At 46.0% G+C, this 15,940-nt stretch overlaps 1 protein-coding gene across 1 annotated transcript in view; it reads left to right on the top strand.

Annotated features, from left to right (window-relative positions):
- Positions 1–15,940, top strand: part of PTPRQ (protein tyrosine phosphatase receptor type Q) — a 185,228-nt gene that overhangs the window by 115,208 nt on the left and 54,080 nt on the right. The window contains exons 31-32 of the mRNA XM_061582736.1: positions 7,520–7,678; positions 9,908–10,130. Coding sequence (XP_061438720.1) covers positions 7,520–7,678; positions 9,908–10,130 — 382 coding nt within the window. The remainder of the gene's footprint in view (positions 1–7,519; positions 7,679–9,907; positions 10,131–15,940) is intronic.

Raw genomic sequence — 15,940 nt, 5'->3', positions numbered from 1 at the left:
GGTTAAAGCTACGAAGTGCTATACAGTAGTTTAAAAAAAGATTTAACGGGGCGGCTGAAGTTTTTATGTATATCTCGAGAACCGGACCACCTAGAAACTTAATTTTTTTTAAATTAAAGCTGAGAATCACCCCCCTCTGATGGTGTCACCTGGTGTGGTCCGCACCCCCCTAGTGACACCACTGGGGGGCAGCTGACGTTTTTATGTATATCTCGAGAACTGGACCACCTAGAAACTTAATTTTTTTTTAAATTAAAGCTGAGCGTCACCCCCCTCTGATGGTGTCACCTGGTGCAGTCTGCACCCCCCGCACCCCCTAGTGACGCCACTGCAATTTAGTGTTGTCAGCAAACTTGGCCACTTCACTGCTCACTCCTAATTCTAGGTCATTAATGAACAAGTTGAAAAGTACAGGTCCCAATACCAATCCTTGAGGGACTCCACTTTCTACAGCTCTCCATTGGGAGAACTGTCCATTTATTCCTACTCTCTGCTTTCTGCTTCTTAACCAATTTCTTATCCACAAGAGGACCTCTCCTCTTATTCCATGACTGCTAAGCTTCCTCAGAAGTCTTTGGTGAGGTACCTTGTCAAACGCTTTTTGAAAGTCTAAGTACACTATGTCCACTGGATCACCTCTAACTATATGCTTGTTGACACTCTCAAAGAATTCTAGTAGGTTACTGAGACAGGACTTTCCCTTGCAGAACCCATGCTGGCTCTGCTTCAGCAAGGCTTGTTCTTCTATGTGCTTAGTTAATCTAACTTTAATAATACTTTCTACCAGTTTTCCAGGGACAGAAGTTAAGCTAACTGGCCTGTAATTTCCGGGATCCCCTCTGGATCCCTTTTTGAAGATTGTTGTTACATTTGCCACTTTCCAGTCCTCAGGCACGGAGGAGGACCCGAGGGACAAGTTACATATTTTAGTTAGCAGATCGGCAATTTCACATTTGAGTTCTTTGAGAACTCTCGGGTGGATGCCATCTGGGCCCGGTGATTTGTCAGTTTTTATATTGTCCATTAAGCCTAGAACTTCCTCTCTCGTTACCACTATTTGTCTCAGTTCCTCAGAATCCCTTCCTGCAAATGTTAGTTCAGGTTCAGGGATTTGCCCTATATCTTCCACTGTGAAGACAGATGCAAAGAATTCATTTAGCTTCTCTGCAATCTCCTTATCGTCCTTTAGTACACCTTTGACTCCCTTATCATCCAAGGGTCCAATCGGCTCCCTAGATGGTCTCCTGCTTTGAATGTATTTATAGAATTTTTTGTTGTTGGTTTTTATGTTCTTAGCAATGTGCTCCTCAAATTCTTTTTTAGCATCCCTTATTGTCTTCTTGCATTTCTTTTGCCAGAGTTTGTGTTCTTTTTTATTTTCTTCATTCGGACAAGACTTCCATTTTCTGAAGGAAGACTTTTTGCCTCCAAGAGCTTCCTTGACTTTGCTCGTTAACCATGCTGGCATCTTCTTGGCCCTGGTGGTACCTTTTCTGATCTGCGGTATGCACTCCAGTTGAGCTTCTAATATAGTGTTTTTAAACAACTTCCAAGCATTTTTGAGCAATGTGACCCTCTGGACTTTGTTTTTCAGCTTTCTTTTTACCAATCCCCTCATTTTGTGAAGTTTCCTCTTTTAAAGTCAAATGTGACCGTGTTGGATTTTCTTGGCAATTGGCCATTTACATGTATGTTTAATTTAATAGCACTATGGTCACTGCTCCCAATTGGTTCAACAACACTTACATCTCGCACCAGGTCCCGGTCCCCACTGAGGATTAAGTCCAGGGTTGCCATCCCTCTGGTCGGTTCCATGACCAACTGGTCTAGGGAATAGTTATTTAGAATATCTAGAAACTTTGCTTCTTTGTCATGACTGGAACACATATGCGGCCAGTCTATGTCCGGGTAGTTGAAGTCACCCATTACTACCACATTTCCTAGTTTGGATGCTTCCTCAATTTCATATCTCATCTCAAGGTCTCCCTGAGCATTTTGATCAGGGGGACGATAGATCGTCCCCAGAATTAAATCCCTCCTGGGGCATGGTATCACCACCCACAACGATTCTGTGGAGGAGTCTGCCTCTTTGGGGGTTTCGAGCTTGCTGGATTCAATGCCTTCTTTCACGTATAGAGCAACTCCGCCACCAATACGTCCTTCCCTGTTCTTCCGATATAGTTTATATCCAGGGATAACTGTATCCCACTGGTTTTCTCCATTCCACCAGGTCTCCGTTATGCTCACTATATCAATGCTCTCCTCTAAGACCAAGCACTCCAGTTCTCCCATCTTGGTTCGGAGGCTCCTAGCATTAGCGTACAGGCACTTGTAAGCAGTGTCTCTCTTCAAGTGTCTTTGGCACTTGTGGTTTGGCCTGTGGTAATTTTGCTCTTCCGAATTTATAACCTGTGCCCCTGCTCTCACAATGCCTACTTCTAGGCCTACCCCTTTTAAAATTTCATCATTTCTTTGGTCTTTATCCCAGGGGGGAGGTTTATTCCGAACCGGACCTTCCTCAGCTCCTGTCGGGTTTTCCCCCTCAGTCAGTTTAAAAGCTGCTCTGCCACCTTTTTAATTTTAAGTGCCAGCAGTCTGGTTCCATTCTGGTTCAAGTGGAGCCCATCCCTTTTGTACAGGTCTGGCTTGTCCCAAAATGTTCCCCAGTGCCTAACAAATCCAAACCCTTCCACCCGACACCATCGTCTCATCCACGCATTGAGACTGCAAAGCTGGGCCTGTCTGGCTGGTCCTGCGCGTGGAACCGGTAGCATTTCAGAGAAAGCCACCTTGGAGGTCCTGGCTTTCAGCATCCTACCTAGCAACCTAAATTTTGCTTCCAGGACTTCACGGCTGCATTTCCCCATGTCGTTGGTGCCAACGTGCACCACGACCACTGACTCCTCCCCAGCACTGTCTACCAAACTATCTAAACGACGGGCGATATCTGCAACCTTCGCACCAGGCAGGCAAAACACCTTGCGGTCTACACGCCCATCACACACCACACTGTCTATGTTCCTAATGATCGAATCACCCACTACAAGGATCCCTCCACCCCCTGGAGATATATCCTCGGCACGAAAGGATAGCTGCTCATCCCCCAAGGAATGGGTCCCTTCTAAGGGATCGTTTCCCTCTTCCTCAGCTGCATGCGAAAAGCCTCGTCATAAGACAGCCAGGCCAGACAGAGCCCTGTATATAATATCTAGGTACTTCACTAGAGACAGCCACTTTTGAGGCTGCCTTTCCATCAGTACTCCAGCGTAAATCAGGTACAGTGGTAACCAATTGGCCCACGTCCGGTCCACTATCCGGTGTCTGGGCCTCACAACGTCACCCTCGCCCTCCTTATCCTTGCCTTTTTGGGGGTAATCCCTATAGAGCAGTGAAAATACATCAACATACTCCCCCCGCCAATTTTTTTCTTTGGTCGCTGGGAGCAGGTGGAAGCCCAGGGTGTCGTTGCAGTTGGTTGTTCCTCAGCCAGCGTGGCTGTTGGAACCAGCCCCCCAGGTGATGTGGCTGATGCTACCACCTGTCCATTGCCTGTATGCTGCCAGATTTGGTTACATGCAGCATGGAGCAGAGGCTGCAATATGCCACTCGCTTCAGCTGTGGAAGGAGCAGCGAATGCTGTCCCTGGTCCTGAGGCCCACAGCCCCCAAGGAGGCCACCCCCAACCTGGCCACCCAGCTGCCTGAGCAGGCCTGGCAGACTCACCTGCTCCCACCAGCGGTCCAGTTACACCAGCAGCCTGACCCTCCCCTGCTGCTGCTGATATCACGCCAGCCTCGGGTGCAGCCACTTCGCATCCAGTCACTGCTGCCGCTGCTAGCACAGAAGGAGTCACTGGCCTCTTGCTCACAATCTGGGTTGAATCAGGGCAGGTCTCTAGGGCATCCAGCTGCACTAAAATCAATGTAATGACATCTTTGTTAGCCCCCTGCTGCTGTCCCATGGCTGTGCCACCCGAGCCTTGACCTTATCACCACCCCCCACTGGGGAAATCAGTCCAGGCCCAAATGCAGCCTGCAGTGCGACCTGTTTAGCCGCAAAATGAGTGCCTCAAAATGGCGCTGACCACATAGCTGTGCTAAAATGGCCACCGCCGCTCTCCTCTTTGCTCAGCTCCGTCCCTCGTTGTTGCGATGGCAAAGAGGAGAATAGGAGGGGCAGCTTGGACTTAAATAAGCCCAGAGGCTCTGCTCCTCCATGCTGCACATCGCACTCACATAATGACTGTGATGCGCGATGTTGCCCCTATTAAAGATGGTGGCAGCAGCTTCACCCCCATCTGCAACTATGCCCCGCTCATCCAGGCTGTGCGGGCGAGCAGGGCGTTATTAAATTTTAACTAGCCAAAGAACTGTGCATGATGTGACGACAACCACTAATCTATCTGGCATCTCTTCACTGTTGTTAATGAACTTATCATCATCATCATCATCATCACTGTTTATTTGTATGCCGCCTTTCCAAACCAATTTATGCACGAGGCGGCTCACAACATGAACAGAAAATAGTTACACAACTCACTGTAAGAAATAAATTCAAATGGTCAATAAGTTAACAAAAACATCATAAAAACATGCAATAAATTGATACATCCTTATAATTCCTAATAAAATCCAACAATAAAATACAGAAGCATAATCCTAATAACAGCAAACCAAAAAACCGACCTTCAGAAATAAAATTTTCACCCAAACAGAAGTCTGTAACTAGGGTTGCCAGGTTCAATCCCTGAGACTGATCCTGTATCTTTAGGACAAAAGAAAGTCAGCCAAGTGCAGGTGTTCTTGCAACCCTGTAATGGGAAAAACCACCAGGTGGAATTCTCCCTCCCCTCTGCACAACTTTTAAAGAAACAAAAGACCGGTCTTTTGTATCTTTAAAAGTTGTGCAGAGGGGAGGGAGAATTCCACCTGGTGGTTTTTCCCATTACAGGGTTGCAAGAACACCTGCACTTGGCTGACTTTCTTTTGTCCTAAAGATACAGGATCAGTCTCAGGGATTGAACCTGGCAACCCTACCCCTAACAACACCCCACAATCAAGGTGGTCTCTGGCATCTTCAGGTAGTGATACAGCTGCAGTCAGTCAAGGCCCTACCCTTCCAGGGCAGGTGGAAAGAGGCCAGCAAGCAGGGAGAGGGTCTTACAGCGAAGATGGTCTCTGGCATCTTCAGGTAATGATACCTTTTATAGCTTATGAAATGGAAAAATTTCCATGGAAAAATTAAGCACTGAAAAATGTTGGCTTCACATTGCTGATTACAGTATATATTTGCTGGAGTACAGTGGACTTAGTGTGAATGAGATCCATATCTGTGAGTACTTGTGAAACAAGTTTCATAGCTTTACTTACAGCAGCGGCAGGCAACCTGCAGCCTCAGCCTAATTTCATGCAGGTTGCATGAGAAAAGTTAAGATCATCACCACCCCAATCATTCTGTCTCTCTCTGTCTCTCTCTTAAGATCATCACCACCTTACCCCATTTCTTTCTGTCTTGAGATTCTTAAGAGTATGGGGTGGCTCTGGCTCTGCTTAACACCATCTGTGGCTCCACCCGATACTGACATGCAATCCCAGGAGATTTCTTTCAATGGAATGTTGCCATTGATGGGTAAAAAGTTGCCTACTCCTGATTTATAGCATAACCATTATATAGCTCCAAATATATAATGGTATCCTTCTGGGGAGACTCGCTGATCTGGGAGTTGGAGGCACTGCCTGGCAGTGGTTCCGCTCCTACTTGGCGGGTCGTCTCCAGAAGGTAGTGCTTGGGGAATTTTGCTCGGCACCCTGGGCTCTCCAATATGGAGTTCCACAGGGGTCAGTACTATCCCCCATGCTTTTTAACATCTACATGAAGCCACTGGGTGCCGTCATCAGGAGTTTTGGAGTGCGTTGCCACCAGTATGCTGATGACATGCAGCTCTACTTCTCCTGTTCATCTTTTCAGGTGAGGCTGTCAATGTTCTGAACTGATGCTTGGCTGCGATAATGGACTGGATGAGAGCGAATAAACTGAGGCTCAATCCAGACAAGACTGAGATGCTGTTAGTAGGTGGTTCTCCTGAACAGATGGTGGATGTTCATCCTGTCCTGGATGGGGTTGCACTCCCCCTGAAGGAGCAGGTCCGTAGTTTGGGAGTTCTTTTAGAACCATCCCTGTCACTAGAGGCACAGGTAGCCTCGGTGGCACGGAGTGCTTTCTACCAACTTCAGCTGGTGGCCCAACTACGCCCCTATCTGGACAGGGACAACCTTGTGTCAGTTGTCCATGCACTGGTAACCTCTAAACTAGATTACTGCAATGCACTCTATGTGGGGCTGCCTTTGAAGACGGTTTGGAAGCTACAGCTCGTGCAAAATGCAGCGGCCAGACTATTGACAGGGACTAGGCAGTCCGATCATATAACACCGACTCTGGCCCACTTGCACTGGTTGCCCATATGTTTCCGAGCTCGATTCAAAGTGCTGGTTTTAATTTAAAAAGCCCTAAACGGCTTGGGACCGCAATACTTGTTGGAACGCCTCTCCCGATACGAACCTACCCGTACACTGCGCTCAACCTCAAAGGCCCTCCTCCGGGTGCCTACTCAGAGAGAAGCCCGGAAGGTGACAACGAGAAAAAGGGCCTTCTCAGTGGTGGCCCCCGAACTGTGGAATACTCTTCCTGATGAGGTACGCCTGGCGCCAACATTATTATATTTTCGGCGCCATGTAAAAACCTTCCTCTTCTCCCAGGCATTTTAATATTTTGATATTCAATATTTTAATACTTTAATATTTAATATTGTAATTTTTAACACCTTAACATCTTCACATCCTAATATTTTAACTAATTTAATTTTAATATTTATTATCTGTGTTTAATTATGTTCGATTTATGCTATAATGAATCTATTTTAAAGTTGTTTAACATATGGTTTTAATTGTATATTGGTTGTTTGTCTGTTGTGCACCGCCCAGAGAGCTTCGGCTATGGGGCGGTATATAAATTTAATTAATAAATAAATAATAAATAAATACTTTTTAGTTGCTTAAGGGACAATTGCTCTTACCTCACCATCCTAAAAAAGAGATTAAGGGAACCACTAGAATAACAATGCTGGTGGCTGCTGCTATACCATTGCTGAATTGTTTGCTGCTTCAGTTCATGGGATCATAGAACTTGGATATTAAAACAATATTGGGTGTTTACTGTGGGATCAGTGCTGCTCAGCATGCAATTTTTTTCCAGGCATCCACACATTATTTGTATCAAATGCTAACATGTATTTCTTCCCATTTAATCCGGATGTACCCTTTCATGGAGGGGGGAGGAGAGAACCTGTTGCCAACAACCCTCCTAAAAGGGGATTTAACTAAGGGGATCTAGGGGATTTAACTAAATACATCAAGGGGATTTAACTAAGTACAGAACTATTTGCCTCAATAGTGACTTTAAAAGAACTACAGTAACTGGATTTAAGAGACCAGCTTCACAACATTTATTTGTCTCAAAACAGAACCACCAATGCCTAGTAAGAAGCCAGTGCCAGTTTATGATACCAGTGGAACACTACTTGTCACTGCTACAACAATTACTATTCATATGCCAGTTTGCTATTATAATGATGACCATGGGCCTATCAGGAAAATACAAATTCTTGTGGCAGAAGCAGGAGGTACAGAATTGTTTTCCTTAAATGTAAACATATGCATATTCACTTCTTTCTACTTTTCTCTCTCTCCTTTTGCTTTATTTGAGTGTGCAAACTTAATATAGAAAGATCGGAGTCTGGGCACTTACCCCTCCTTTTGTAAACAAAAAGCATATCGAGAATAAAACCCATTAGGGTTTTGAAGAGAAACGAATTGCACTGTTGACAGGTCACAAGACCTGTCATCTTTTTAAGCAGTTACAGGCCATGATGCAGTCAAGCTTTGCGAAGTTTTGCAGTGCAAAGCAGTTAGCCCTTTAGAAAGACACATAATGGTGTAGCGACAGCTCTCATTAGATAAGAAAAGCCTATAAATAACTTGCAAACCTGTTGTTTGAGGCCAGTCCTTAGGGACTGAGCTGAAGAGGCACGAAGCCAGTCCTAGCGGCTGTGCCAGGGATTGCCGAAGAAGGCTATCAAATCGAAGGCTACCAAAGCAAGACTGTTTAATGTGGCTAGAGATAAAATTATGAGGTTCATTCTTGGAACTATGACTAAGATTTTGCTTGATGATGATCAATGGCTGCTTAGAAACCCACTTTTCTGGAAGTATAAGTTTGTATTGAAGTTTAGCAAGTGTTTAACACTGAAAAAGTATAAAATATATATATATCCCCATGTGTGGCATTATATGAAGTTTAAGACCCTTGAACTAAGGCTCAAGAGAGAATAATTATATAAAGTTCAGACTCTTTGGCTAAGACCAAAGAGAGGATTGTTTTACAACTAAGAAAAGGCTGTTTGTATGAATAAGAAATGGATAAGGCTGTTTACAAGAAGCATATAAGGCTGTTCTTAATAAATGCTTACACGTATAAGGCATTGTGTAATTGCCTCACTATCTAGTGAATTGCTATAAATCTGTTAAAGCCAGCTATGTGTCACTTTAACCCTTGTGTTACCAGTTAATGCTAATTATTTACCTAACCCATGTGGTACAAGATAGAGTTTGTTTAAATATTATGCTCTAGCTATGGCCAGCAATATGTGACTGTTTTATTATTTAGCTGTTGGCTTACTGGCTAAGGCCACATATATTCAAAATTATGTATGCACAATTTCTGCACTGGCTGAGGCCAGCACTTACTTGTATTTCTAATCTGAACCAGACCTTAGTATAGAAATTTAAAAAAAAATGATTTTCCACTGTGGAACTCTATTATTATATTTCCTGATACATCTTCAGTCCCCAGGGGAACCTGAGTAGGATTTCTTTTTCTAGGTTTACTTAGCCAATCGTCTGCTGTCGATAACAGGACTCACTTAGGTGAGGATGAAGTCTGGCATATAAAACTCTGTTTAGATATAAACCTAGAAAGAGCATGTAGAATCCTCATCCTTGTGCATCCACTAGATAAGGGTCTGGCCGGTAACAAAGCCCAGCATAAAATAACCAAACAATTTAAAATAGGCAGACTGAAACTAACATTCCAAAACAGTAGTCACCTAAAAAATCATCCTAACTAAAAGTCAACTGGAAAAAGTGGTCTTCAGGGCTTTTTTTTGAAGGCTGGTACTGAGGAGGCCAATCACATATCCCTAGGGAAGGAGTTTCATAAGGTAGAAAGCACCAATGACAAGACCCTTTCAATGCAAATGAAAGAAAAATGCTTCAGGTCAGCAGATTGTGGTGCCATTTGCTTTCCTGTGAGATAACTTGCTCTTTATCTCTTCCCTTCTGTTCTTGAAATAGAAGGTCTGAGTACATGAATGAGAGAAGGAAACTGGGCAGGAGTAGGCACCACAGAGGGGGAATGCCAGGGAGAAGTGAAATCTTCCTGTCCGTCATGTGTTCTGGGCTTTTCCATTCTGTCTAGTCCTTTAATAAATAAAATGGGAGACATCCTGGTGCGGGAATCCTGTCAGTTGTCTTTACATTGTTGAAGTAACATTTCAATCTTATTTTATGCTATTCATTTTTCCTTTTTTAAAATTGTATTCTTCAGTTCAATCTTGTAGACATTTATGGTCAGAAGTTATACTTTCTGCCTTGGAAAGATATTGTTGTTGTTGCTGTTGTTGTTTCAGTCTACAGCCCACCCTTCCTCCCAAACAGCCCAGATATGTGAAATTGTATGCTGTTCTGTACCTTTTAAATTCAGCAAAATATGTTCATAAAATTATTTTGATTATCCAGTTTTATTTTGTGATATATTCAGAATATAAAACCTCTCTTATTTTTTCTAACTTTAGTTCAGCATGATGGCAATGTAACCAAGTGGTATGATGCCTACTTCAGAAAACCAAGACCCTATTTTGTAAATGAGGGCTTTCCAAATCCTCCATGTACAGAAGGAAAGGAAGGACTGAGCAGCAAAGAAGATGTTTATGTAATAGGGGCTGATAGTACATGTATGATACCAGGCAGTGAAGAAAATTTTTGCAATGGCCCGCTGAAGCCCAGAAGACAATACCTGTAAGTATATCATTCAGATTTTCTATTTGTGTAATGAATAATCACCAATAAGTAAAATTTTGGGATAAAAATATGGGTTAGTATTTTAAGGCTCATATAAGGAATGGCAACCAAATATTAACTTCAGCAAAATTAGGAAGTTATCTGTTTTTCAAACCTATCCTCCTTTCTTTCTGAACTATGAAAATTTCTAGAGCATTGGAGGCTTGCAACACTTTTTAAATACCTGTATATGAGCAGGTAGCAAGCCACCAGGCATGTAGGTAGACAGTTGTAGACCTAAAGGATTAATAGAAACCTTGAAATCTCATTACTGCTTAGCTTCAGTCAAACGAACTAAGAACTTAAAACTACCTTTTCTCTCCTTAGCCAATGTTAATCTTCTCTTTTTGTTCTCCTTGCACACACAGGCCTGGCTCAGGCATCATGCTAAGCCAAACCATGCTTAAGCATGAACAGGCAAGTGTATGGATACAGTTAAAATCATTCTACTTCACTCCTTCCCTAGTCCTGCTTTACCTAGGGCTAAGCTATGGTTTGGCTTAGCATTATGTCTGAAGAACCTGGGCTCGTGGTTGGGCTCAGACATAGCGCTAAACCAAACTGTGACTTAACCATGGATAGAAGGGCAACAGGACCTGGGGAGGCCACAATTTTTACTGTGAGTATCCACAAACTTGAATGTTTATGCTTAGCCATCATCCGGATTAGCATTATGTATGAATTGGACCACAGCCTTAGATAGAGAACTCCGTACCATAGAGTTTAAACCCCAAGCATCCAGAGACGGGGTCACATTGTGTAGGTTTTTGGAGATCTTTGTGCTGATACAAATAAAGGCAGGAGAGAGAGATATTGGGCTTATTCATATTGAACTTCATGCTATGCTCTGTTTTCTGTTTGCACCGTCTACAGTAAGGGATCAATGCCAGCTGAAAACACGGTGTTTTCTAGTCACACTTGAGGGGAAACATCAATCATGCCGTTTCCTAAAGACCACACCCTGTAATTTAACATTCTCACTCCCTCTTGTTACCTGGTAACTGAGCATGCTCAGTTTGTTCTACTAGTAAGTTTCATTTAAAACAACAACAACCTGGAAGTGCAATTATTTGTATTTTCACTGGTATAATACAGCTGAAATACCAATCTTTGTTTGAGCAGTGTTATGTTTTTGTGCACAAGTTAGGGGGGAAAGAAAATAAAAGCACTGTTTGCAACAACATAAAAAAGCATTGCAGAATGGGGGAGAGCAGCTGTAAGTTGCCAGAAATAAAATGAACAAAGGGAGGAGGAGGGAGTGAGCATGGAGAAGGGAACGATTGACACACCCACCTAAAGCATCAGAGCAAAGTGTCTGCAAGTCCTAGAGATATGGAGTGAAGATTTTTTTCCTTCCCTTTTCCGATTATCCAAGGATTGGATTAGTACAGATTTGCAGGGGGAAAACTGTGTGATAGCCTCTCCTGTGCATGTAAAAGATGATATCAGGTAGGGTAGCTAGCTCCGTGGTGCAGAGTGGTAAGTGGCAGTAACGCAGCTGAAGCTCTGCTCACGGCTGGAGTTCGATTTCAATGGAAGGAGGAAGTTGAATCTCCAGTAAAAGGGGTCGAGGTCCACTCAGCCTTCCATCCATCCGTGGTCGGTAAAATGAGTACCTGGCATACGCTGGGGGGTAAAGAAAGGCCGGGGAAGGAACTGGCAATCCCACCCCATATATACGGTCTGCCTAGTAAACATTGCAAGACGTCACCCTAAGAGTCGGAAACGACTCGCACTACAAGTGCGGGGACACCTTTACCTTTACCTTAGCTAGCTCTACCTAGCAGTTGAAGGCAGAAAGAGCACTGTTGAAGTTTTTTTGCAGGTCCCTCCTGGTCTGTGCCTGTTCCTGCCTCAGTATTCTTTTGCCTTCACCGATCACAGTTGGACTCTGTCTGCCTCCATTGGTTCAGGCCTGTATAGTTTTCTTGTGTGCTGTTTTCGTGTTATTTCAGTGATTGGTGTTATTTCCTTTACTGTTTGTTCTGTCTTTTGTACTAACCTTTCCCTTCCAGTTATATAAAAAAAGACCTTGTGTTCCTTCCCTTGGAAGTTTGCTTTGCAGCAAGTATCCGCCAGCGCCCCCCCCCCACAATACCAGGAGCCGGCCTCTTCAGGCACCATCCTCCCTCCCCTGCCAACATCATTTCCTCTCTGTTGGGAGCAAGCCGCAGCTGCAGCCACCTTAACATCCACACCTGCCTTCCTGGAGGAGGCAACGTACCTAGCACATGCCGAGGCTTTTCGTGCCCTTTGCTAATGGCCAGTCCTTTCCCCCTGCACTTCAGTGGTAGAGGGAAGCGATGGACAGGCGCCATTGTTTCCACAACCACCGTCTCCCCCCTGGCCAGAAAACCAGTGAAGAGGATGGCTACAGCTGCTGGTGAGATCTGCATTTGTCCCCCCAAGCCACCACGTTAATGGCCTTTTAGGAGGGCAGCGGTGATCTTCACCACCTGCGGGGGCACCCCCCATGCGTCTTTTCCAGCCACAGTTTCCACAGGTCCCTTTTTAGCCCTGTAAGCCTTGCAGCATGTTGCTCCCATGGGGAAAGCAACCTGCAAAATGGAGAACCCCCCAAAGAGGATGAAGCCACTCCTCTCCACCTGGCTGCCCCTTCCCAGCCAGGTCACAGGGCAGTCGCATACTTCAAGGGATCACTCAGGATCAGCGGCAGCCTATCCCTCTACCATCAGGCACAAGGTGGCTGAGGCGCGAGTTACGGCGGGAAGGGTGGCTATGGAAGGCAGGACACCTGTTTCCAATAAGTCGACTAGTAGAGACAGGCAAGGCCCTGTTCAACAGCCAAGGAAGGCAGTCAGCTTCACCCTTCTTTGGATACTATTTTTTCCACCACCTCCTCTCCTGAAGCCTTCATAGGCTTTTTGGAAGAACCAATCCTTGTGTCAGATCCAAGAGGCGGGGGGGGCAAAGGCTCATCTTCTTACTCTCAAGCTCAGCTTATTCAGTTACACCTCTCAGCTCACTCAATTCAACAACTGAAGAAACAACTCAGGGATTCCCTCTTAATGGATCTGGCTAGAGATTTGTCCTCTCTGTCTATTCCTCGAGTTCTTTCGCAGGAAGTATTAGCACCCTCACCCTCTCAGGCTCCATTTGGATCACAGCCTTTGCATGGCCCGCCTACAGGCAGCTCAGTTGCAACCCCACTTCCTGCACCTAACCGCACATCTGCGGATCCCTACGCCATGGCTCAGGGCAGGCACCTTCAGCCCCTGGAACAGACACCTCTTGACCCAGACAGCGACTTAATGATCTTGGATGAAGAGGAATGCAGTGGCGTCACTAGGGGGGTGCAGGGGGTGCGGACCGCACCAGGTGACACCATCAGAGGGGGGTGGAGGAATGGAGTGGGGAGTCAGAATCTGAGGAGATTTCATCCACTAGGATATTTCAGGAGCCGCATTTCCTTCCTCTGCTATGTGAGGTGATGGAAGCCCTTACTCACTTCTGCAGAGGATCCTTCTGCTTCCTCTACATCGAGGGTCACAGCAGTGTGTCCACATCCGAAGCCTAAATCTAGAGCGTTGAAGCTCCCTTCTCTGCTCCCAAAGGTGCTCAAGTCAGAGTTTGACATCCCGTGACAATTCAAGAAGTTGGTCTCGATTGCCAACAAATATTATATGCTGTAACAGCCTATCATGGACCATCTGAAAGTCCCTCTCATAGACGCGCCCATTGTGAATTTGCTGAATCCATCTTTGAATCCGAAGGACTTGGATGCGCACCTTAGGGATACCACTGAGCACAAGATGGATCAGGGGCTTAGAAGGGTGCATGAGGCTGGTGCACTCTCAATGATGGCAGTGGCAGCCTCCTCGGTGTTTGCTCGAGCCTTCCTCCTTTGGTTGGAAGGCCTGCTGGACGGCCCACAGTAAGACGCAGCCTGGGTACGCAAGTCTCTGCTGAAGGTCTCTCGGGAAGTTACCTTCTGTTGGGAGGATGAGCTGGGCTCCTGTGGGGTTGGAAGAAGAGGATTCAGATGGCTGGCAGAGGGAGGAGGGAGGAACTTACCCTCTGTGGAGCAAAGCCAAAACAGAGGACATGCCAGAGATAGGGTCGCCTAGCAATGGGGAGCCTGAGAGCCTTGAAGTTTTAGAATCCCCCCCCCAGACATTCCCAGGCCCTCCCTTCTCCGCAGCTCAGAGCAAGAGGGAGGGCTGATCACAGCAGAAAGGCGGAGAGACGGTTTACCCTCAGCTTCTTCTTTATCACCCATAGTGGAATCGGACACTTCAGAAGAGGAGGAGGTAATGCCTCCCCCCTCACCACGCACACGCAGACGGTTGAAAAGACAGGAGAGAAGGGGGGAAGGCGGGCAGTACCTGAGGGAGAGTTAAGGAGGAGCGAAAAGTTGCGCGCCCGTTTAGCCCCTTCTTAAAGAACAGGCGGGAAGCAGCCCCTTGCTCTGTCAACTTTCTCCCAATGTCGCAGGACCTGTATCCCTGTATTGCTTCATGAGAAAGCGCAGTCTTTGTTTGGACATTACTCTAATAAAACACGAATTAACTACAACCTCTGCTCTGGTTCCTGAGTCGCATCCTGGGCCTGACAGTTTGACAGAGCCACCTAAATCACCCTCAACGCTCTCTTCACTTGACTGGGACAAGATGTCAAAGGGAGCAGCGGGGGGGACGAACCCCACTTCTGAGACGGAAGAAGTGAAACTCTTGAGGACTAAGGTAGCTGAATTGCAGACGGATGTCCAAGCCCTGCTAGCAGCAGTCAAGGCGCTGAAGACGGATAATCAAACCTTGAAGGCCACGATAGACCACATGCAAACAGCCCCTCCAGCTGCCGCAGTAAAGGTTCCCATTGGATTGCCCCCAAAATACGTGGGACAAAGTGATCAGTTGGCAACTTTCGTGGCTCAATGTGAGTTATATCTGGATGTCAGGCACATGGAGTTTCCAGACGATGGGGCTAAAGTGGCCTTTGTGATTAGCCTCCTGGAGGGAGAAGCTGCAAAATGGGTGACTCCGTATCTCGTGAGAAAAGATACTGTCTTAAGAAGGTACAGAGGATTTATACAGGAGATGACCGAGATGTTCCAAGACCCGCAAAGAGCTGAAACAGTAGCACGGCAACTAGGCGCTCTGAAGCAAGCTAAAGGGACTGTTTCCAAGTACACTAACGCTTTTAAAATTCTGTCCCAGGAAACTGGTTACAATGACGCCGCCCTGATGTTTATGTACCGGAGTGGATTAAATGCTGAAATCCTGGATGAGTTGGCCAGGACCTCCCCCCCCGCTGACCTACCAGGGCTCATCCGGCTATGCCTACAGATAGATCACCGGATGGAAGGAAGGCGCCTGGAAAGGAAGCAGGAGGTCCCGAGATACTCAGCCTCGGCATCTCGCAGCAAGACCCTTCCCTCTGCAGGAATGGCAGGTAATGCAGCTGAGGGACAGGGAGGGGCTAGGCCAAGACTGTCGGAAGAAGAAAAGGAAAGACGCCGCCGAGAACATTTATGCTTTTATTGTTCAAAGCCGGGCCACGTGGCCAGAGACTGTGGACTAAAAGGGGGGAAAGCCGAGCCGTCGGGAAACTAGAACACCCAGTCCACGTGCAGGCCGGTGGACTGGGGGCAGCGTTGTATAAAGGCCCCCCAACGATCCAACCTCCCTCAAAGGGGGTGTTGGTCTTGCCTATTCGGATTACAACTTCCAGAGGAGTGGTGTTTAATTCCACTGCCTTAATTGACAGTGGAGCCTCCACAAATTTTATTGATGCAAAGTTAGTCAAGC

Source organism: Rhineura floridana, chromosome 8 (genome assembly GCF_030035675.1).
Source record: "Rhineura floridana isolate rRhiFlo1 chromosome 8, rRhiFlo1.hap2, whole genome shotgun sequence".
NCBI lineage: Eukaryota > Metazoa > Chordata > Lepidosauria > Squamata > Rhineuridae > Rhineura > Rhineura floridana.
Note: the sequence above shows the minus strand (reverse complement) of the source record. Positions and strands in the feature narration are given on the sequence as shown.